General features: G+C 35.1%; 2 protein-coding genes and 1 long non-coding RNA gene across 6 annotated transcripts in view; 2 read left to right on the top strand and 1 right to left on the bottom strand.

Annotated features, from left to right (window-relative positions):
* The window catches only part of LOC124458426, a 60806-nt gene that overhangs the window by 6273 nt on the left and 31035 nt on the right, over positions 1-23498 (bottom strand). Inside the window, exons 3-8 of one of the 2 annotated variants that reach the window (XR_006953176.1) lie at positions 8017-8070; positions 904-1194; positions 753-810; positions 527-659; positions 377-433; positions 73-283 (exon numbers count right to left, since the gene is read on the bottom strand). The gene's annotated coding sequence lies outside the window, so the exon portion shown is untranslated. Of the gene's footprint in view, positions 1-72; positions 284-376; positions 434-526; positions 660-752; positions 811-903; positions 1195-8016; positions 8071-23498 lie in introns of those variants that run through there. The other variant, XM_047008437.1, reaches the window with a different exon arrangement.
* LOC124458434 lies at positions 12287-22073 on the top strand. Of its 3 annotated transcripts, none has more exons than XM_047008449.1 (12): positions 12287-12534; positions 12687-12761; positions 12826-12907; positions 14050-14147; positions 14221-14325; positions 20226-20310; positions 20380-20495; positions 20569-20643; positions 20715-20816; positions 20983-21085; positions 21726-21811; positions 21854-22073. In XM_047008449.1, exons 5-12 carry the CDS (start codon positions 14253-14255, stop codon positions 22009-22011), a joined length of 798 nt encoding a protein of 265 aa, XP_046864405.1. In that variant the 5' UTR covers positions 12287-12534; positions 12687-12761; positions 12826-12907; positions 14050-14147; positions 14221-14252; the 3' UTR covers positions 22012-22073. The 3 variants fall into 3 exon arrangements, with proteins under 3 accessions (XP_046864405.1, XP_046864404.1, XP_046864406.1); XM_047008448.1 differs by having other exon boundaries at positions 20980-21085; XM_047008450.1 differs by lacking the exon at positions 21726-21811 and having other exon boundaries at positions 20980-21085.
* On the top strand, positions 16949-18954 carry LOC124458451. The gene is made up of 3 exons (XR_006953193.1): positions 16949-16960; positions 18081-18083; positions 18608-18954. It is a non-coding gene; the product is annotated as an uncharacterized LOC124458451 (long non-coding RNA).

Below are 23498 nucleotides of genomic sequence, written 5' to 3'. Positions count from 1 at the left end.
AAAGACGTTTAAATATATCAAAATAACAAACAAATAGTAAAGAAAGTCCAGAAGAAAAATAGAAAAACGTTTTACCTTGAGATTTGTCTAAATGTTTAATGCTTTTTGGTGAACGTCATTTCCTGGCGTACGTCTGCAAAGAAATTTTACCTTGAGATTTGTCTAAATGTTTAATGCTTTTTGGTGAACGTCATTTCCTGGCGTACGTCTGCAAAGAAATTTTACCTTGAGATTTGTCTAAATGTTTAATGCTTTTTGGTGAACGTCATTTCCTGGCGTACGTCTGCAAAGAAATTTTACCTTGACATTTGTCTAAATGTTTAATGCTTTTTGGTGAACATCATTTCCAGGCGTACGTCTGCAAAGAAATTTTTACCTTGAGATTTGTCTAAATGTTTAATGCTTTTGGTGAACGTCATTTCCTGGCGTACGTCTGCAAAGAAATTTTACCTTGACATTTGTCTAAATGTTTAATGCTTTTTGGTGAACATCATTTCCAGGCGCACGTCTGCAAAGAAATTTTTACCTTGAGATTTGTCTAAATGTTTAATGCTTTTTGGTGAACGTCATTTCCTGGTGTACGTCTGCAAAGAAATTTTACCTTGAGATTTGTCTAAATGTTTAATGCTTTTTGGTGAACGTCATTTCTTGGCGTACGTCTGCAAAGAAATTTTACTTTGAGATTTGTCTAAATGTTTAATGCTTTTTGGTGAACGTCATTTCCAGGCGTACGTCTGCAAAGAAATTTTTACCTTGAGATTTGTCTAAATGTTTAATGCTTTTTGGTGAACGTCATTTCCTGGTGTACATCTGCAAAGAAATTTTTACCTTGAGATTTGTCTAAATGTTTAATGCTTTTTGGTGAACGTCATTTCCAGGCGTACGTCTGCAAAGAAATTTTACCTTGAGATTTGTCTAAATGTTTAATGCTTTTTGGTGAACGTCATTTCATGGCGTACGTCTGCAAAGAAATTTTTGGAAACGAACTTTACCAGGGGCGCCAGAGCCACGGGGGCAGATAGTTGCCCCTTTTCACATTTTGAACAAATAGTAGACGTATATCTTATTTCCCGATATGCAAGCTCCCCACTTACAGATTCTTCGACTTTTATCTGATTCGAAGTCTTGTTATCTGGTGTATCTTTAATTCAGCTGTAATTTAGCGCGTTTTTCATAACACATTTTGATTAATTTCTAAGGACGAAATGAGCATTAATTTTGAAGGCAGAGAATGTAATGTGTAAGTACTGTTTACTTTGAAAAATTTACATGTTAAGTTAGTAACGTTTTTGTTATGAGGAACATAAAACTTCGCGTTTGTGGGAACGGTAACTACATAGTCGAATTTTACTGGCATAATTTTTCATCGCTTGTGTTGAGTCATGCTCATAAAGCAGAAAAATACGTTCAGGGAAATAGAATGTACATAGTTGGGTTTACCAATGTATCCGTTCCCATACGGTTAACACTTAAGAAACACTTATTGACGTCATATATGACGTCCATATATAGATTAGATATTATATAGAACAACTACTTGACCAATGATAATATTTGTTATTTGTAATGAATACTATATAAATATTGCTCTGTAAAACAATAAAATCAGTTCGTTCAATAAGTTGAAATTTGGAGCAATACCACGTGCTTTACGAGCAAAGAAAAATGCAAATAAAAAGAACAAGACAATTGATGATACGAGTGGTCAAACCAAAATAGCATCATTTTTTCATTCTCAAGAAATTGGTGGAAAATTGACACACGATAACGAAATATTAGAAAGGGGAGATGCCACCCCATCAACTAGCACTACTCACTGTGACCCACGTCATGAAACATCAACGGTGAATGTTGATTCACGGATCAAAGTTATGAGCGACTTCAACGATGGCAAAAAACTTCGAAGTAAAAATAAAGGAAGCTTTTTCCAGTCCAAATGGCTCAAAAAAATACGAATGGCTTTCATATTACCGCAAGAAGCAAGCAGCATTTTGTGAAATGTGTACAGAATACAGGAAAGTATACAATATTCACTATTCATCTTCACTCCATCTGGCATTGGTTTCTGTAACTGGAAGTGAGGCGTAGAACGTCTAAGAGATCACAACCAAAGCGAAAACCACAATGCTACCAAACAGAAAATAAATACCCAGCCTACAGTTGATTTGCAGAAAGGTAGCCATGTAAAAGAGCAGCAACGTCTGAGGCGACAAGGCTTGATAGCCCATTTTAATACATTAAAAACACTTCTTACACAGGGTGTAGCAAGTCGGAGTCATACAGAAGAAGATTCGAACATCATTCAATTTAACGAAGACAAAGCCATCGATCAAGAAGGATTACATGTTCTTTTAAAAGAAAATCAAAACATGTCTCACGATATTTTAGTTAAACAAGAAGAAAGATTGGTGTTGAATGCTTGAAAAAGTCTTTTTAATGAAGTAAATAGTAGTAAATTTTATCCCATAATTTCCGATGAATCAAGTGACATTTTGAAAACTGAACAATTATCTATTTCTGTTCGCCTTCGTACTGAAAACTACAACGTTTTAGAAGATTTTATTGGCGTCATGCCATGTGACGACGGTTTATCATCAGAAGATCTTTTAAAGTATGTTAAAGATATATTAGTGCATTGCAATTTGAATCCTCAAAGAATGGCTGCTATGGTATTTGATGGAGCTTTAGCAATGAAAGGTTGGCGGTGCTAATAAGAGATGAAGTTTTCAAACATGCACTTAATATTCACTGCTTTGCCCACTACAACGAGCTGGTATTCAAAAATGTTTGGTCGCTTTCGAAAATACTTGCTGACGCCCAAGATTTATGCTTGAAAGATCAATTTGAATTTATCTCGGTCCCACAAATAGTACGACTGAATCGGAAATTTTATGCTGTGATCATGGAAGAAGGGGAGATTTGCTGAAGCATATCACATATATAACCACATTAGCAGAACAACTGCGTGAAATGAATGTGGAAATTCCGTCAAAGAAATTCGCAGTGGTGCTATTAGGTAGTCTACCAGAGCCGTACGAGAATTTCATCACTAGTGTAAACGCCAGAAAAGTTGAAGATATGGATTGGGATAATATAAAAGTATCGTTGATTGAGGAACATCTTAAACGTAAAGAAAAGAAAGAAGATAAGAAAGAAGACAATGCATTATACATGAGAAAAAAGGGAAACTACAATCAGGGAAAAAGGAATGACTTTGGAAAAGTCAAAAGGCCTAGACAGAAATTTCACAACACCGAAAACCAGGATAAAACATGGGAAGAGATAAAAGAAGGTATGATTCCAATAAGGGAAGAAATGTTACCTGTTTCAGATGTAACCAGGCGGGACACATAGCAAGAAATTGTCCGTTGAATACAACCAATAAGAAAGAAGGAAGTTCATGTGTTATTGAAGGCAGTGATGTTGCTCTTATTCATAATATTAAATCCTCTGATGAATGATTCATCGATTCCACTGCAACAAAACATATGACACACAACAAGGATTTGTTTGTGGACTATGTTGAATATCAAACACTAACCGAAATATATTTAGGAGACAACTCTGTGATACATGCTCTTGGTGAAGGTCTGGTAAAGTTATTATACCATGTTGAGTTGCACAAAGTGTTGTATGTGCCAAAGCTTGCAAAAAATCTACTCTCCGTACCAGCAATGATTGCCATGGGAGCAAAAGTCCAATTTGATGAAAATGAATGTATTGTATGAAAGAATAATAAAAATTATGTTATTGGCGAGTTAACAGATGGTATGTTACATACTGTGAAGAATCCTGAATATTCTCAATCGCCAATTGATACATCTCCTCAAATATGCCATTAAAGTTTAGGCCATCTCAATCATGATCACATAAAGAAAATGATGAAGAAAAATATTGTGAAAGCCTGAAAGGAATGGATAATGGAAGAAATGAGAAAGCTGCAAACAATTGTGAAGGATGCATTGGCGGAAAGATGCACAGAAATCCTTCTCCTCAAGCAAGTCAACACACAGCTACTAAAACATATGAAGTTGCCCACATTGATGTATGTGGCTCCATGCAAGTTGAATCGAAGGAAGCAGACGATATATGGTAACATTTATTGACGACTATTCACGGTTTGCAGTTGGATATTTCATCAAGCGCAAGAGTGAAGTTCTCGCAAAGTTTAAAGAATTTGTTAATAATATGAAAAACCAGAGTTCAAACAAACGACATGTGAAGATCTCAAGGAGTGACAATGGTGGGGAATACACATCAAACGATTTCATCAATTATTGCGCTAACGGATGAACAAATCAAGAATTCACAAGCCCATATTGCCCAGAACAGAACGGAGTGGCAAAGCGTCTCAACCGTACAACGTTGGAATCTGTTTGATCAATGATATACACTGATGCATTGCCATTGAACTTTTGGGCGGAAGCTTGTAATACCGCCATTTATCTTCATAATCGAAGTGCCACAGCTACATTAAAGAACAAAACACAATTTGAATGCTTATTTGGAGAGAAGCCTGATCCTTCAAACCTAAAGGTGTTTGGATGCAAATGTTTTGTACACGTCCTAAGCTGTAATCGTCAGAAGCTTGATCAAAAATCAAACGAAGCAATATTTGTCGGATATCCTTCGGCACTAAAGGATACAAGGTATTTGACTTAAACCCAAACCTTTTTACAATCAGTAGAGACGTAGTATTTCTTGAAAACAAATTTCCTTTTGCTGAACAATCACATCAGAGGAATGTCGATATGTTAAGCGATACCGTCGTTCATATGGACGAAGAAGATGTAACATCAGAAGAAAAACAGAATGAAGGAACCAACGAAAATGCTGATACAAATGATCCAGAAGAGCAAGCGACACAGTTACAATAAAGGATGACTATAAATGATGATCAATGCTTAAGCAGGGAAGATACTGAGCAAGTGGGAGAACATGTAGAACCGTCAATTCGTAAGACATACCAAGATTCATTTATGGAAGATGTAAGGAATTTAGGACAAACAAGAGAAAAAAATCCCTCGTTGATTTCGTGAAGACGCATATCAAGTTGCTGAATCGCTGATTTCAGACATAGATGATCCTAAAAGCGTTAATAAAGCACTGAATGAAAGCATGCAGAATAATGGAAGAATGCCATGACAGAAGAATACTCATCTCTTTGGAAAATAACACTTGGGAATTGGTTGCACCATCGAAAGAGAACAACATCATCGGTTCCAAATGGGTTTTCAAGGTAAAGGAATGAAAATGGATCCGTTGACAGATGTAAAGCCAGACTGGTTGCGCAAGGATACTCACAATCGAAAGGAACAGATTACGAAGAAGTATTTTCTCCTGTGGCCAAATACACGTCTATCAAATCTCTGTTATCTATGGGAAATGCTCAGAATCTTGAAATCCACCAGATGGATTTCAAAACAGCATTTCTAAACTGCAATATAGTTTACGAAATTTATATGTCTCAACCAGATGAATTCGTTGATTCACGGAAACCTAATCACGTATGCAGATTAAATAAAAGCATTTATGGCCTCAAGCAATCGGCTCGATGCTGGTATGATACGCTTGATAAATATCTATTATCTATTGGCTATCGAAAGAATGATGCAGACGGATGTATATATGTTAAATCAGTAAAGAAGGACAATGGGCACATTAGTTTGTGATTCTAGGAGTTTACGTCGACGATATATTGCCAGTGTCCAATGATGTCGAGATGCTTAATGCAGAAAAACAAGCACTATGCCAAAAATTCAGGATGGATGATCGTGGAGAAGTTCACTTCTTATTGGGAATGCTGATCAAACGTGATCGCCAGGCGAAGACAATAACAATAAATCAACGAAATTATATGGAAAAGACATTGACAAGATTTGGTATTGAATCATGCAAACCGATGTCCACACCGATGAAAAATGGCAAGAAATGTCATGAAATGCAAGAAAACGAGAAGGTTTGTTGATGTGCAGACATATCAACAAGCTATAGGATGCTTAACATATTCATCAGTAATTACCCGTCCTGATATCGGAGCAGCTGTAAATGTCCTATCTAAATACATAGCAAAACCAAGCAATGATCATTGGATTGGGGTGAAGCGTGTTCTTTGTTATCTAAAAGGAACGTTAAATTATGGACAGAAGGATACCGCTGATGATGACCCCAAATTAGTTGGGTTTTCAGATTCCGATTGGGTGGGAGGTATAGATTGGAGAAGATCTACATCAGGTTACGTTTTTAAACTTGGAGGAAACATAGTAAGTTGGTCAAGTAAAAAGCAAGCTACTGTTGCCAAATCTTCTACTGAGGTGGCATATGTCGCATTGTTTATAGCAACGCAAGAAGCGATTTGGTTGAGAATGTTACTGGGCGATTTGGGATTAAACACATAGACGCCCATCATTATTTTTGAAGAAAACCAAGGTGCGCTAGAGTTGGCCAAAAACCCAAGCCACCCCCGCTGTACTAAACACAAAACTTTAAAATATGTATTAATTTACATATTTGAATGACGTAATAAACTGAACTATATACATATCTTTTAACTATTTAATATCTCTTCTCGCAAACTATCTTAATTCTAACACTCCCACTTGATGGTTGTGGGAGAAATTTCGTCTTTAAACTAAATAAACATTTAATAGACTTCTAAACTTTTCAAATGTTGGCTTGGGCAATGCCTTTGTCATTAGGAAAATCCGTTAGCAGCTATGAAAGATAGAGAATACTGGAAAGATGTGGTGAGTTCAATCTCGACTGAGGCCGCGAGATGATGATGATGACTAAACACATAGATATATGTCATCATTTTGTTTGTGAAAGGATCTCATCATAGGAAATCAAAGTGGAATATTGTCCAACCGAAAGGATGATCGCTGACCTAATGACAAAGGCATTGCCCAAGGCAGCATTTGAAAAGTTTAGAAATCTATTAAATGTTTATTTAGTTTAAAGACGAAATTTCTCCCACAACCATCAAGTGGGAGTGTTAGAATTATGATAGTTTGCGAGAAGAGATATTCAATAGTTAAAAGATATGTATATAGTTCAGTATATTACGTCATTCATATATGTAAATTGATACATATTTAGAGAGCACATGGTCTTGTAGACATAAGGAGTGCAAGTTGTTAGTTTTAAATATACTTTTATTGCATATTAAAGCCGTGTTAGGATTAATATATTATATATATTCTCTGATGATGGCTTTGAAATAAAGTCGAAACACGGTGCCATCCAGTAAACTGCTATAGTGGCGAAAATCTCTCGTCCATACGCAGTTTGAAAGAGATTTGACTCGTCTCCAATCCCTGTGGGCTTGGTAGCTCAACAGGTAGTGCGGCGGACTAGTATCCTGTCGGTGCGAGTTCAAACTCGTCCAAGTCAAATAATTTTCATGTGCATAAAAAAACCGTGTTAGGATTAATCTATTTTGTAGACATAAGGAGTGCAAGTTGTTAGCTTTAATTCTACTCTTTTACCAGCAAGCGTCGACGTGTTATTTAAACAGATAACAGCGATAGTTATTATTCAATTTGAATAACTGTATTATTTGTTTCCGAAAAATACAGCAGAGTGATTAACTATTGTTGTTGAATGAAATTCATCTTCGGTTGAATTTAAATTTCTATGCAGTGTGCACATAAAATTATCATGAAAATCTTTAACAATTGATCATTCCAAAGTTATATAAAGCAAAAATACATCGATAACATTTGCACTAAACACTAATGCTGTAAATATATCTTGTTTAATTGGTATTAATGTGGAAAAAGTTCGGTAGTTTCACAGTGTAAATCATTCTAAAGTTATCTGTGGTTGAAAATCCCACAAAACTCAAGAAATGTTATCCATATAAAACATACGTAGCGCGGAAGTAATTTATAAGTTATACTTAACTACAATATTCGTGACATCAAAACAAAAAATTGATACATGTACACAAAACATTAAATCAGAACGTTAAAATACACCATTACATAAAGCGAGTAAACTTTAAAATCAACATACCTTCGCAAATTCAAAAAGATTAAAAACGACGCACCCAACTATATGATGTGTTTGCTTTGTTATATAAGAAAGAAATCGGAATGTTAAATAAATGGTTGATTTTAATCACCTGCTGTTTTTATTGTAAAATATTGAATTCTGGTCATACCCAATAGAATATGAAATGCAAATTTCTTATTTTAGCTATTACTGAAGTAAACACAAAAAAATTTTGTTTGGAATCTTTATGCCAATAAACCTTTCACAGTTTACTATTATTTACATGCAAACTAACTGAAATAATCATAAAAGAAGACGGGGAAGCCGGGCTTTTACAAGTAAGATAGCTCAAAAATTAAAGATTTATAATTTAGGAAGTTAAGAAAATCGATAAACAAAGCTTCTCTTAAATTGTCAGCGTTCCAACTTTGAAACGTGGTCAATGAAGTTTTGCCATTTTGTAAACTTTTGATCCGGATAAACAAATAATCTAATTACGGGCGAGGGAAGCAAGTAAAAGTTGGGGGCTCAACTTTTTAGGTGCAGTCTTTATTTAAAAATTGAATTTAGAGTAATTAATCTCGAAGTCTCTAGTTTTGACTAATTTTGTCACATCTCAGTAATCCGAGATGCTTTAAAAGCATCTTGATAGCGTTTGGACTCGACAGTTAATAATGCAAAGTTTTGTCATTTTGTGAATTTTGGACGCAAAAATATTTTAAATAGTCTATCTTACTACAAGTTTAACAATTGTAGACCTGAGAAATTCACGTGTACTATCACCTGAAAAGTGAGCTTTTCACTCTAAGTAGGCGCACTTTCTAAAGACATACCTAGCAAAACGTTTTTATGTCATCATCTGTGTTATGAATAAGATAAATAGATAGATGACTTTGTGAATGAAGAACAAATTTCTTCTTGATAAAAGCCATGTTAGATAAAATTAAAATCATTTCGCATTTACGATATGTATAACTGAAATTCTGTAACGTGTCATTATTTTTGACACACCCTGTTGAACTTTCAGACCTGTTGTATGAATAATATTTGAAATGAACCATCGGAATATTTGAGTAATTACATCGTATTGCTAGCGATGATGCTGGAAAATTCAGTGTTTTCCAACGTTAAATTATCTCAAATTTATTTGTAATTGTCTAAAAAAGTCAATCAATATCAACAAATGTTACAAATATCAAAAATGCCTTTCAACAAAGATACAGAAACAACACAAAAATTGTGATCATGCAAATTTGTAGCAAATGATTGTTCCATAGATATCTAACGCAAAGTTTGCGAAATGTAAACATTTAGATGATAAACTTCTTACTCTCTTTCAATGTGAATATTCTAGTTCTATACTGTATAAAATGTTGTACACGTTATGATAAAAGCCATGTTAGAAAAAGCAAAATAAAGTTATTGCACATAATGACATGCACATCTAACATTCTTTGACGTGTCCTTATTTTCACTCAACACATTAATTTGATAAACTTTGCTGTATTGATATAATTTGAAATAGAAGATTAGAGTAAATTGGTATTGATGTGAGAAAAGTTGTATTTTCTACGTGTAATGCATCAAAAATTTATCTGTGTTTGAAAATCCCACCAAAATGAAGAAAATTTATCCATATAAAACATACGTGGCACTAATTTATAAGTTATATTTAACTACAATGTTCGTGACATCAAAAGGAAAAAAATTGATACATGTACACAAAACATTAAATCAGAAGGTTAAAATACACCATTACATAAAGCGAGTAAACTTTAAAATCAACATACCTTCGCAAATTCAGAAAGATTAAAGACGACGCACCCAACTATGTGATGTGTTTGCTTTGCTTGATAATAAAGAAATTGGAATGTTAAATAAATGCTTGATTTTAATCACCTGCTGTTTTTATTGTAAAATATTGAACTCTGGTCATACCCAATAGAATATGAAATGCAAATTTCTTATTTTAGCTATTACTGAAGTAAACACAAAAAAGTTTGTTTGGAATCTTTATGCCAATAAGCTTTCACAGTTTACTATTATTTATTTCAATTATTGAACATCCTGGATTACATGCAACCTAACTGAATTAATCATAATGGAAGATGGGGCAGCCAGCCTTTAAAAAGTAAGATAGCTCAAAAATGAAAGATTTATAATTTAGGAAGTTAAGAAAATCAATAAACAGAGCTTGTCTTAAATTGTCAGCGTTCCAACTTTGAAACGTGGTCAATGAAGTTTTGTCATTTTGTAAACTTTTGATCCGGATAAACAAATAATCTAATTAGGGGCGAGGGAAGCAAGTAAAAGTTGGGGGGATCAAGATTTTAGGGCAGTCTTTATTTAAAAATTGAATTTCAGAGTAATTAATCTGGAAGTCTCTAATTTTGATTAATTTTGTCACATCTCAGTAGTTAGAGATACCTTAAAATTGATAGCTTTTGGACTTGACAGTTCATCATGCAAATTTTTGTCATTTTGTGAACTTTGGACACAAACAAATATTTTAAATAGTCTATCTTACAACAAGTTTAACAATTATAAGCCAGAAAAAAATCACGTGTACTATCACGTGAAAAAGTGGCCAAATGTATTTATGTCATCATCTGAGTTAGGAATAAGATAAATCGATAGATGAATTTATGAATGTGGAAAAAATTTCTTCTTTATAAATGCCATGTTAAATAAAATTAAAATTTTTGCACATAATGATATGCATAACTGAAATTCTGTGACGTGTCATAACTTTGATTCATCTTGTTGATTTTCTAGCCTTGCCGTACCAATGATATATGAAAAGACTAGTGAAATTAATTGTTGGGGATAATGTAAGAAATGTCGGTATTTTGAAATGATAAATTATCCAATGTGTTATTGGGAAAATTCCACTAAAATCAACAGACGAATCAGTATAAAACATTTGAAGTGCGAATTCCACCACGAAAATGACATTCAGTTTTTTTTATGCCGAATACAACGAAATTCTAAACATAAGAACAAACAATGGCACTATGAAAGGTGAACTTTATAATCAACATACCTTAACAAATTTAGAAAGATTAAAGAAGACGCAACCATCTACATGATGTGTTTGCTTTTTCTTGATAATAAAGAAATTGGAATGTTCAATAAATGCTTGATTTCAATCAGCTGCTGTTTTATTGTAAAATATTGAATTCTGTTCATAACAGCGAGACGATGAAATGAGATGAGCAAATTTTATATTTTGCTATAATTGAAATATACACTACTGGGAATGATTTAAAATTTTCTTGCAAATTCAATTTCAGTTCAACTCAATCAACACATAAATGTTGTACACATTTAACTATTATTAATTTTCAGTATTGACATGGGTGTACGGGACCAAAAACATCAGGATGCGGACACTATTTTGCTCGAAGAAAGCGGAAATCCTTTACATGCAGTGTCGTAGTTAGACATGAAGAAAGACATGAACTTCTGGGGCATATTTTCTAACGCCGAACGCGTGAGCCTTTCTAGCGAGGTCTATAAAGTCATGCCCAAAATTTCTAAATCCGGAGTTCGTCAATAACGATTACCAGTGTTTCTGAAGTGTGATTTTCCATAATTCTAAAAGTTATTTACGACAGGAAAACCATTATTTTTATTGTTTACTTAAACAAGGCTATTGCTAAAATCCTTGGATTTAATTTTATAATTTCTTTGTCAGAAAATTTCACCTAGTTTAGTAAGGACGACTTTCAAAGTAATTACAGCATTACTGAGGTAAATTTAGTGTCTTAAATAGCAGTGCTTCTGTCAAAATTGTGAGGATGTCGTGATATTGTGATGATAAATTGATCTTTCTTGGTGACATGTCAATAAATAAAATCTTTAAATGGATTTTAACCAAAAGCATAATTTTATTACTTATAATGTCGGATTTTTCTTTACAATAACTACGAAAATTGGGCCGTTCAGATTGTGGGCCTACATGCTTTAGCTTGGTAAGCTCCCCGACTTTTAATTGCAGCATTTGTTTGAGGACATTGTTTCCTTAGAGGTTAGAGGGAGGCCTTTATCCCATCTAATCCCAAAAAGGTGATTACGATGATTTGGTTTATGGTTTGCTTTTAAAATCTTTGTTTGGCTAATCTATAATCCAAAATAAATATGGCGTATTCAACTCTTGTCTTTCGTCTTTCAAAAATTTTAATTGACGATATATTTTCTTACTTGGAACAACAGAATTTTTTCTGTTAGGATTTTAGATGCTGATTTTATGTGGCAAAACCTATAGATGGCTTAGATATTTTTTTCTAAATTTCGCGAGGCGAATGTTAACCGTGTTCCAGTTTTGAGGATATTTGGCTCAACTCCTGGTGGACAGAAGACTTGTGTTCATATTCATCAAGTATTTCCTTACTTATACATACCTTACGATGGAACTAAACCCACAGATAAATATCTGAAACAATTTACGACAAGTGTAGACTTTGCTGTTCAAGTTGCGTTTGGTAGAACATCATCTTCTATGAAATATGTTCATAAAACTGAAATTGTTAAGAAAATGTAAGTTATTTTCCTTGTTTTCGCCTCATGTTGACAAAGCTTACTATTATTAAATCCTTTTTACTCTCTTCTTTACATCACAATGGAAAATCTTGTATATTCCACCAAATAACGTTTCAATATTATTCACCCAAAATGATTATATTTTTTAGACCATTTTATGGTTATCATGAGAACGAAGAAGAGTTTATTAAGATGGAGTTGTACAATCCAAGAATTATTCCCAAGTGAGATATATTTTTCATGTTGTTGTAACATAAAACAACATCAAAATTTTTCATTTTTTTTCAGACTTGTTGATCTTCTTCAGAATGGAGCTATATTGAACAAGTCATTTCAACCACACGAAGCTCGTGTTCCTTATATTCTACAGGTAATTATTGCTTTTTATTATTAATGAGGAAAAACACATCTTTGATTGTTATAATCCAGACTGGTTAGTTTGTAAACTGTGCACCAGACAGGGGCAAGGCCTGCAAAGTTTGTTGTTTATTTCTTTAGAAATTAATCTCATTCATTGTTTTTCAAAGTAATTGATTAAAGCAATATTTGTATTGTACATAGGAGTAAAAAATGGGCTAACTTTTCTACCGACATCAGAGATGCAACATTTGCATATAAAGGTGCCCACTTTGCTATAATTATACATCAGATCTCAGGTGCCCAATAAAACATTCCATTATGGATTATAGCTGTAAATTTCATGTGCAAAACATTTTGTCAATAAAGTGAATGGTTTGAACACATTGTGGAAGTATAGCTGCATGTTTGTTGATGTTGATCATAAAGTGATCTTCAGTATTGAGAAGGACTGTTGGGGGTAGTCTTGATTGATGTTTCCACATCTAGATGAGATGATTACTGGTAACAATGTTAAAATGTCATTCAACACTAATGCCACTGACCTTCTTTAGTCTTTTCCTACCTGGATAATTAACTTCTATAGATTTTCACTAAGTTACATTATAAGAATTATATTGAAATATTGTTTATTTTAGTTTCTAACTGATTACAATCTTTATGGTATGAACTTACTTCATGTAAGAAAAGTTCATTTTAGAGGAATTTCTTCAAAAACAGGAAAGTTTCATTATTGATTTTTCAGCATTCTATGAAAATCTAACATCACAAATGATTATTTACCATCAAATTGAATTTTATAGATAAAAATCTTTCATGTAATAATAAATCAATTCCACTTCATGGTTCATCTCCAAATTCATTTCTCAATTTTCCTTCATCTCAACACTGGAATGAAGACACTATTCCTAGGTTTGTCTGATTCATATATTTTACACTTGAAGATTAATTGAAACCAAAAGGATTTGTGTAAATCTTTAATCCTAAATTTGACACATGTGCATATGATTTATCCCAAGATTTAGAGTCAATGCTCAATCCAGATTACAGAATTTACATTTAAAAAATTGGTTTAACTTTGGAATGATTCTTTGTGATAACTATCTTTACAGTTGATATTCATCATTTTAATGTTTGTTATTTGTCATTATTTAGAAATTTATGCCTGGATCCCACTGTGAAAAAAGTCAGTCGATGTGAACTTGAAGTTGATGTAATTGCTGAAGACATCTTGAATCAAATAAATGTTGAAAGTAAAATTTACTTATCTTTATGTCTTCATTTTACTGTTTATACATCTTTAATGAGTTTATTATGTTTATGAAGGTTGTATTGGTCATAATCCTGGTATAACTGCTATGTGGGAAGATGAAAGACAACGAAGACGAGATATTGGACTACCTTCACAAGTTGCTCTTACTGTTTCACAAGGTAAGGTACAAAAAAATACATGTCACATTATTGTATAACTCACAATACATTTCATGTGGTTGCCGTGTGGTTGCCGGCTTAGAATTGCGCCAACGTATCCTCTGCGTGTCGTAAAAGACGACTAAAAGGGGTTGGTGTAAGGAAGGGCATCCTACCGTAAAACTTTTGCTCCAACAAAATTCATGAACTTTGGAAAAGAAGATATGGCCCCCAGTCCCCGGCAGCCCTTCAGTATGCAGGGGTGCGAAGAATCTCCGGATCGAATGTTGGTGGAAGTGCCACCCTTCGGGTAGGCACAGTGAACGTTGGGACAATGAAGGGAAGGAGTGCAGAAGTGGCGGACATGTTGAAGAGAAGGAAAGTTGATGTGTGTGGGTTTCAGGAGGTAAGGTTTAAAGGTGAAGGTACGAGAGTCATAAAGGGTGAAAATAATGGAGCGAGATTTAAGTGGTTTTGGAAGGGAAACGGAAGTGGCACGAATGGTGTTGGCTTTGCGATAAGAGAGGATTGGGCGAAGTCGGTTATAGCAGTGAAGAGAGTTTCGGACAGAGTCCTGAGAGTTGATGTAGTTATTGAGGCCGAAGTTGTGAGTTTCGTTGTGGTGTATGCTCCGCAGGTTGGACGAAGTGCGGAGGAGAAGGAAAAGTTCTACGACAGCGTGTATGCAGTGAGAGCAGACATTAGAGGGCGATGTGTGATGCTTGGTGATTGGAAGGGTCATGTGGGAAGCGTAAGAAAAGGATACTGTTCGCATGGAGGTTTTGGAGTTGGTGATATGAATGCTGAAGGCGAGGCGATATTGGAGTTAGCAGCGAGTTGTGGGATGGTGGTAGTGAATACGTGGTTTATAAAGGAAGAAAGCAAGCTTGTGACGTATGAATCTGGTGACAGTAGGACGGTGGTGGATTATATACTGGTGAATGAAGAAGAGAAAAACGTGAAGGATGCAAAAAATTGCAGGGGAAGAATGTGACCACAAGCTGCTGGTCATGGACTGGAGAATCAGGAAGGTGAAGAGGAGAAAGGTTGAGGGTAAAGGCAGGCTTAAGCTATGGAAGTTACGATCGAATGAAGGGAAGCAGTGTTTCCGTGACGAAATTGCGGCATTGAATGTTGATGGTGAGACGGTGGAGGAGCGATGGACGAGATGTTTTAAAGGCAGCGGAGAAGGTATTTTGTAGAAGTAAAGGCGGTGTAGTAGAAGAACAGGCATGGTGGTGGGATCAACGAGTCAGCGAAGTGATTGGCGTGAAGAAGTTTGCATTTAAAAGGTGGAGAAAGTCGCGGACTGAACTTCAGAAGCAGATAGGATCGATTACATCCGGTTCAAGAAAAAGGCGCGAAAGGAGGTGGCTAAAGCGATAGAAAGGCATCAGAAAGAGCTTCTCGTAAAAATGCAGGAGAATGGACGAAAAGCGTTGTTTAGAACGGCTAGAAGGAGCAAGAAGGAGAGGAACGATATTTTGGGTGCTCCCGGCGTGCAGAACCACGATGGGGAGTTGAAGGTGTTATTGGAAGACAGGTTAGAAGTGTGGAGGGCGTACTGTGACCGTTTGATGAATGTAGAGAATGAATGGAATGGAGAAGTTGAAGCAGATGAAGTTTTGGGGCCGTGGGAAACAGTGACTGTTGATGAGGTGGCGGCGGCTCTGCGCAAGATGAAGAAAGGAAAGGCGACGGGACCATTGAGTTCTATAATAACTAGAGCGGCTATCTCAAGCGCGGCCTTAGATATCTGATGACGCCAAAAAAATGGCGGATTTCGTCCTTTGCCGCTGAGATTTACCGAAATTGACCGCTTTTCCGAAAATTTCACAATTTCACACTCCCTCCTGAAGAAAGAGTGAGGAAAATGTATGTGTGTATTTGTGATTCGGCAAGCAATTTTTTGATGAAAATCAAGGTAAAAACCTTAAATTCATAACAGCGAGTCAACTGTGGTTGTCAGTTATCTGCTCCTACGAGGATGCATTTATAACTATCGACGAAAGACCTATATGTCGGCTACACATGTATGAATGTAGATGTGCGTCGTTTTCTTACCAGCGTCAAACTTATTTGATCGATTAAACTCTTTAGTCTATACAAAAAAGTATATCATAGCTCATCTCCACGGTTCACGAGAGAGAAGTTAGCTTATTTGTTATCATTGCTATTTTGCTTCTTTTCATGCAATGGGCAATGGCTTTTCACAATTGTAGGATTTTTACTTGTTTCTTTAAAAAAGTACATATTAAATCTCTGGATATTTACGGATTTTCTGTAATTGAGTTTCATATGAAATTTCAAAAAGACTCAAGTCTGCATAGGTTTGGTAAATGAAAACAAACAATATTGTATAGAAATTACTTTAAGTAACCTTTTTGTGATGTTCTGAAGTGCAACTGCTCCAAATACTTGTTAAGTTGTAGCACATTTTGATTTTGTTGTATTGATATATGAATTGGGCAAAATGCAAATAATAATCAAAACACTTATGCTTCCAATGGTGTTTATAATTCATTTGTAGTTTTAATACTTCTACCTTTCTTTTTCACTTTGTTTTGTTTTTCCTATATTTGCAATAAAAGTGCACTATAATTTGAATGATTAACACAGTTTTCACCTCAATAATAAATTTCATAAGCAGTTGGTAGTGCATTTTGTTCTCTGAGTATCCACATCTGGTGTTTTGTTCATACAAGAATGATGAAGTGCAAGTAGATATATCATAGCAAGGCAATAAAACCAAATGAATTACATACCTATAGTGTACTTTTATGCTAGAAGCTTAAAAGCTTTTTAGAAATTAGAAAGTTATTGGATTATATTACCTCTATATCATCAATCTCATGACAAGAAATAAGAAGCAAAAAATTTGTAGAAAAGCTTTGAAAAGTGAAAAACTTTTCTTTAAAAAAGCAGCAATAATGCATATGATAAATCTCCATTCTATACTCTAATAGGTAAATAAGCTCACACTGTTTCTTAAAAAAATATAAGAAATATATAAGACATATACAGTACAATAACTTTAAAGGTTTCATCACTGAATCTTTAATGCTTCAGTATAGTGCATTAGATATTAGTAACATTTAAACAACACTCAACTAAAGTATTTTGATAAAGATATGACATGATTTAAACTTTAAGTTATATAAAACCCAATGGCTTATACAGTTTGAAGCTTCACATCTGCATCGAATCATTATCAATCTCAGTACAAGTGTTTACATAGACACAAACTTTATGGCCTTCCATTTTACATGTTTGTGAATTGACATTTCATTAAGCATCAAAACACACACAACCTTCTTGGCATCCTTCTTTGGATCATGAACTTTAACTTCAAAGCATTCAAGGCATCCTTAGTGAATTCATTATCTCCATCCATAGAATTTGACCATGATCAAATTAAATAACTCTGGATAGGGCAGACAATAAATCAATTATCTTTACAGCATTATCATTTTTTAAGACTCTGCCTGGTGAATAATATCTTCCAGTCATCTTTACTCCTTGATCTTCCCTGCATGTTGTCAGCAAAAATAGAACATAACAAGCTCTGCTCCAAATCATGGGTACCGTTTGGGCTGATCATTTCTTTTTGATACTTACTCACAGAGCAAAATGTGTGCAGGGTCTTTTTTGCTTTAGGGAAACTATTTAGCAAATAAATGGGTAAATTTACGATTTCATGCATTAACAAATGACAGAAAAGTATGCAGAATTTTATAAACAAAAACAGGAAAACATCAGTATATTTGGCGTTCAAGTCAGTCTTGAAAAATACGATCTTTAATATGTATTTTATCGTTTTTCAAGTGCATGTATAATTGCTTTTATTTTCAATCGTTGACGGACTAACAAAACAAACAACTACCTCACCTGTGAGAAGCGATATTATCCTTTTTGTGGAAACTACGACATCCAACAATTGAACGATTGAAGTGTTGGCATTATAAAAGAAATGCCAAAAAAGATATCGTCACAGAATATGGAACTAACGTCACGATATCCATATTCTGTGATATCGTGTTTGTTTTTGAAAAATTCTTTATAATTTACTATAGACACCAGGGGGAGGTCGAGAATAATATTTTTCTGCAAAGCGATCATTTCAGCGGAAATACGTCCTTTGGCCGCCATTTTTTTGGCGTCCTCGCCCCAGTAAAGTTAGCCGCTCCAGGTATATAGAACTCAATGGACGGGACCGAGTGAAGTGGGTAGCGAAATGTTGGACAATGAACTATGCGTGAGAGAGTTGTGTAATGTAGCGAACGAGGTTTTGAGGGGCTCAAAGATGCCGAGTACATGGAGAAAGAGTCTAGTGGTCCCGCTGTACAAAGGAAAAGGAGCAGCGACGGTATGTGGGAATTACAGGACTATTAAGCTGATGGAGCATGCGTTGAAGATAGTAGAGAGAGTGTTTGAAAGAAGGTTGAGGGAAGTTGTTCGGATGGGGGAAGAGCAGTATGGATTCACACTGGGGAGAGGAACGACGGATGCGTGTTTTGTGTTGAGGCAGCTGCAGGAGAAATTTTTGGAGAAGGACAGAGAATTGTATATGGTGTTTGTAGATTTGGAGAAGGCGTTTGATAGAGTTCCGAGAAAGGTGATCGAGTACGCGCTGCGTAAGAAAGGTGTGACAGAGAATATGGTTCGGGCAGTTATGGAGACTTATGAAGGTGTAGAGGCGGTGGTTACGGAGGAAGGTGTTAGATCTGGTGTTTTTGAGGTAAAAGTTGGTGTTCATCAAGGTTCATTCTTGTCGCCGTTACTGTTTGCTTGTGTGATGGATGTACTGAGAGGAAGTGAGAAAAGAAGGATGCTGGTGTTTGTTGTATGCAGATGACATTGTCTTGGTGGCGTAGTCGAAGCAGAAAGTCATGGAATGGTACCGAGAATGGAAAACGGCAATAGAAGTCAAGGGACTGAAAGTGAATGAGGCAAAGACGAAGGGCATGAGATGCTCGAGGCAGGTGGAGGTGAAGGACAGTGATAAATGGCCATGTGGTGTGTGTGGGAAAAGAGTTGGAGTGAATTCGATAATGTGTGGGAAATGCAGTAAGTGGGTTCATGGAAGATGTTCAGGTGTCCGTGGTGCATTGACAAGAGTAACGGATTTTGAGTGCGGGACGTGTCGAAGTGGTGGGCGAGTCGCGATTGAACTGTTTGAACTGGGTGACGTGAGTTTGGAAGGTGTATCGGAGTTTAAATATCTGGGCGATGTGTTAAATGATGGTGGAGGGTGCGAGCAAGCGGTGAGGAACAGAGTTCAAGCAGCGTGGTGGAGTTTTAGAGAGTTGTCGGGAATGTTGTGCGGAAAGTCGACTTCGTTGAAGCAGAAGGGAGAATTGTACAAGGCATGTGTTAGAAGTGTTTTGGGATATGGAGCAGAGTGTTGGGCGCCGAAAGCAGAGGACCTGAGAAGATTGGCGTCGACTGAAAGGAGAATGCTTAGGATGATGTGTGGTGTAACGTTGATGGATAGGATTCGAAGTGAAGAGATTAGAGAAAGAGTTAGTGTTGAGTGTATCGAGAATTGGGTAAGGCGCCAGCGTTTGAGGTGGTTTGGTCATGTGAAAAGGAGGGAAGAAAGTGCTGAAATTCGTAGAACGTTGCATATGAATGTTGATGGAGTCCGCAAACGAGGTAGGCCGAGAAAGAGATGGATGGATGCTGTGAACAGTGATATGAAGGCGATTGGTATAACGAGGGATATGGCGAGAGATAGAGACGTTTGGCGTAGAAAAATTCATGGACCGGTCAACCCCCCTGGCGGGGATTAATACTGGCCGGTATACAAATGTTGTTTGTTGTTTGTTGTTGTTTAAAGATGTGTTCAACTTTTCCTTTATTAATTTTTGTTTACTTTACAGTTAACACTACACATAAAAATTCAAATTTTTTGTTGTTAGATCGTGTTGAAACACCCGTATTGAATCTTGAGAAAGAATTTAATGAAAAAATCAAAGAAATTATTGATGAAAGAAATAAAGTGATGTAAGATTTGATCTTGTGATGTTTAATGATTTAACTTTATATTTTTATTAATTTCAAATGAACTTGCAGTCAAAGTGAGTTGGAGACAATAGAAAAATCTCTTTCACCCAAAGACTTTAAAGAATTTTCTCAAAGTATTTTGTCACAAGGCAAGCAACCGCAGTGTGAAGCAACAATAAACCAAGGTTTTGATGATTTTTGCCAACTGATTTTAAGTTATAATCATTCAATAAAATATTTCTATTTTTTCTGTTTTAGATGTGGATGTGGATAGTCCAGTTGTCGATCAGTCAGTTATAGATGTACTACAAGCCAGCCAGGCCAGCAATTCATGTATTATTAACGAAAATACTTCTTTCTCTCTCAAGGGCTCAAATTTTTATTAATATGAGTTATTTATTTAGCTGGAGAGTTGGATATAGAATTGGTGGAGATTTTAATGAGTTTAGATAAGGATGACAATGAAACACTGCTGCATGAATGTTCTCTTATTGCAGGCTCACAAAGTAAGAATGAACATTCCATTATAGGAATATTGTATTGAGATCAATACTACCATAATTCAGTATGGATATCAATGTTGATTGTGTACAGTTTCATTTGTGTTTAGTAAAATTTGTCTTATATGAAGTTTTTCAATCAATCTTTTTTATTTTATTGTTTATTCAGAAGGTAGTGATGATGAACATGATGAAGATATTGATGAAGATAAAGAATCAATATTAATGTCACAGCCATTTTGGAAAGATAATGAAGAGCAACATGATTCCCAAAGGTAAAAGTATCCATTTTTGTTTATAAAATAAAGACAATAAAAGGTGTGCGTTGATTTTTCTACAGTTGAGTTACCATTAGCTTGTGTAAATATATCTGAGCTCAATGAACTAAAATCAATCAAAGAGAATTTCCAAATGAATCATAAATACATGCCACAGAAAAAATTACAGCCATTTGCAATTGACCGTGAGGCGTGCATAAATTAAACGTTTGTTATAGTTTCAAAACTCAACGTTACTATTCAGCTATCTGTTTGTTGTTAAGGCGTAACCCTGAGATAGCATTGGTTAATCACAAAGTGTCGTTCTCCGAGTCTACGACTAAGACAAACTGTGTCTCACCAATACCAATTTAAAGTTTTATATCTAACGATAGAGTTTAACGTTTTGAAACGTCTTTCCATACTTACATAATTTCAACATTTTACGGTTGTTTATTAGATAAAAACAACATTTTCCATAACTTAACACGTATGCCTTAGCAACAATGAGTTAGACGTTAGTAACGTCAAATTTTGAAACTATTAACAAACGTAAATTGCAAATAGCTGTAAAACACTTGTTTCGTTTTAAAGTTGTCTGTTTTGTACTACTGTTGTTTTATAAAAGAATTAAATGACATTTTTATTGCTTATACAGGCTTATGCAAACATCGGAGACGTTAGTGAGAACTTTTGAGCCTTTGACTTGCCTCTGCACTGATCAGCTCTCAAGTTCTCCCAAAGGTCTCCTCTAAAGTTTTGAGTTGCTGTCTTCTTCACTTGCAGTTCGGAGGATGAAGAGGAAATGGACTGGAAACCACCTTTGCGTATGCCTCAAGTGGATGGTCCTGGTGATGACGAGGACTCTGCAGGCCATGGTAGCACGTGTACAACTGTATCACGTGGTTTTAAGGATAAAATTGGAAAATGAAAATCGAGTATGACGACGACAATGATTTTCAAAGTAAAGAAAAATCAAAAAGTAAAAATTTAAAGAAATGTAAACGAGGTGGAAGAAAAAGAAAAATTGCTCAACTTAATGTGTTTGGTGGCTGTCATAAAACTCAAAATGACGTTGATACATCAACACACATTTCTTCTCGGCAAATGATGACGTATGACAATAAACGTCGAGAAACGATGACACCAACAAGTCCATTTCGAGGAAGTAAGAACAATGTTAATGAAGAATTACCTGATTTCCATTCATTTTATCCATCAAATAAACGAGGGAGATCTGGGGAGAGTTATTCTATGGGTTCTAAAACAAATACAATGAAAAACGTGAAGATGATGGATCTAATAATTTCTGTTTCTAATAATTTTAAAAAAACGTCAAAAGGAAAGAAGAAGATGTCTGGATTAAAGAAGGGAAAGGAGATATTCCGTAATCTTGGCGTTTCAAAAAATGTCAGAGAACATTTACGTTGTACTGAGAACGATTCTAGTGGATCTCAAACGTCAGATTTTGAACTTTGGTTAAGCGAAAGTTCCTGTGATGATCACGATGATGATGATTTTAAAGCAACTTTCATCAAAAATTTTCATAAAAATAAAGTATTTCAGGGTTCATTTGGCACAAATGAGGCGAATGAATGTGGGAAAAATAATTTGAAGACGAGAACCAAACTTATGTCGAAAAAATCAAATGTTTGCTAAAATGAATGTATGGAAACTAGTTCTGTGTCTTGTAAGAAAAATCTCTCTGACTTATTTGATCCTAACAGTCATGGCCCGAGCACAACTTCAACTTTAGGACAAGAATCTTGTTTGTACGGATATAGTTTTACAAATAATTTGAAAGGAACAAGAAAATCAGAAAAGTCCCCCTGTTTACAGTTTACTTTAAATAAAACTGAAAAAGTGGTGACCAAAGACGATAGTTCATCTTATCATGATGCTGTTTCTTTTAACAAGAAATAGATTGACTTGAATAGAAATGATGTCCAACGTGACGTGGAAGTGTCTTCAATTGTTGAGAAAAATCCAATTCAAGATGTCTAACAAATGGAAGGAAAATATTGTGGTGATTTGATAACTTTTCAAAATGAAAATGTTTGCAAGAATTTAGTAAAAACTTCTGGGATGAATCAAATAAGTTTATGTAAGGATAACGCTGTCCAAAAGTACAATGAAAACTCACGATACTGCGAGAAAACGGAGGTGACAAAACAGGAAATGAGGATAACGCCATTGCAAAGAAACATGGTGGTTATAATGATGATTTTAAAGAAAAGAAGAAGCGTGAACGTCCTAAGAAAAGATCTACGAAAGCTAAAGTCATCGATTGTCGGAGTGAGACGAATGATAATAAAAAACGCAGAGATTATGAACTAAGAAACAATAAAATACGAAACAGAAGAAATTCTTCAAGAGATTTAATGGATGCTTGCGTACGGCTGGAGAAGATTTCTGTTGAAGATTTAAAAAT

The sequence above is a fragment of the Xenia sp. Carnegie-2017 genome, unplaced genomic scaffold (genome assembly GCF_021976095.1).
Source record: "Xenia sp. Carnegie-2017 unplaced genomic scaffold, XeniaSp_v1 HiC_scaffold_6, whole genome shotgun sequence".
In the NCBI taxonomy this organism is placed as follows: Eukaryota; Metazoa; Cnidaria; class Anthozoa; order Malacalcyonacea; family Xeniidae; genus Xenia; species Xenia sp. Carnegie-2017.
This window is presented reverse-complemented; position numbering and strand designations above follow the sequence as displayed.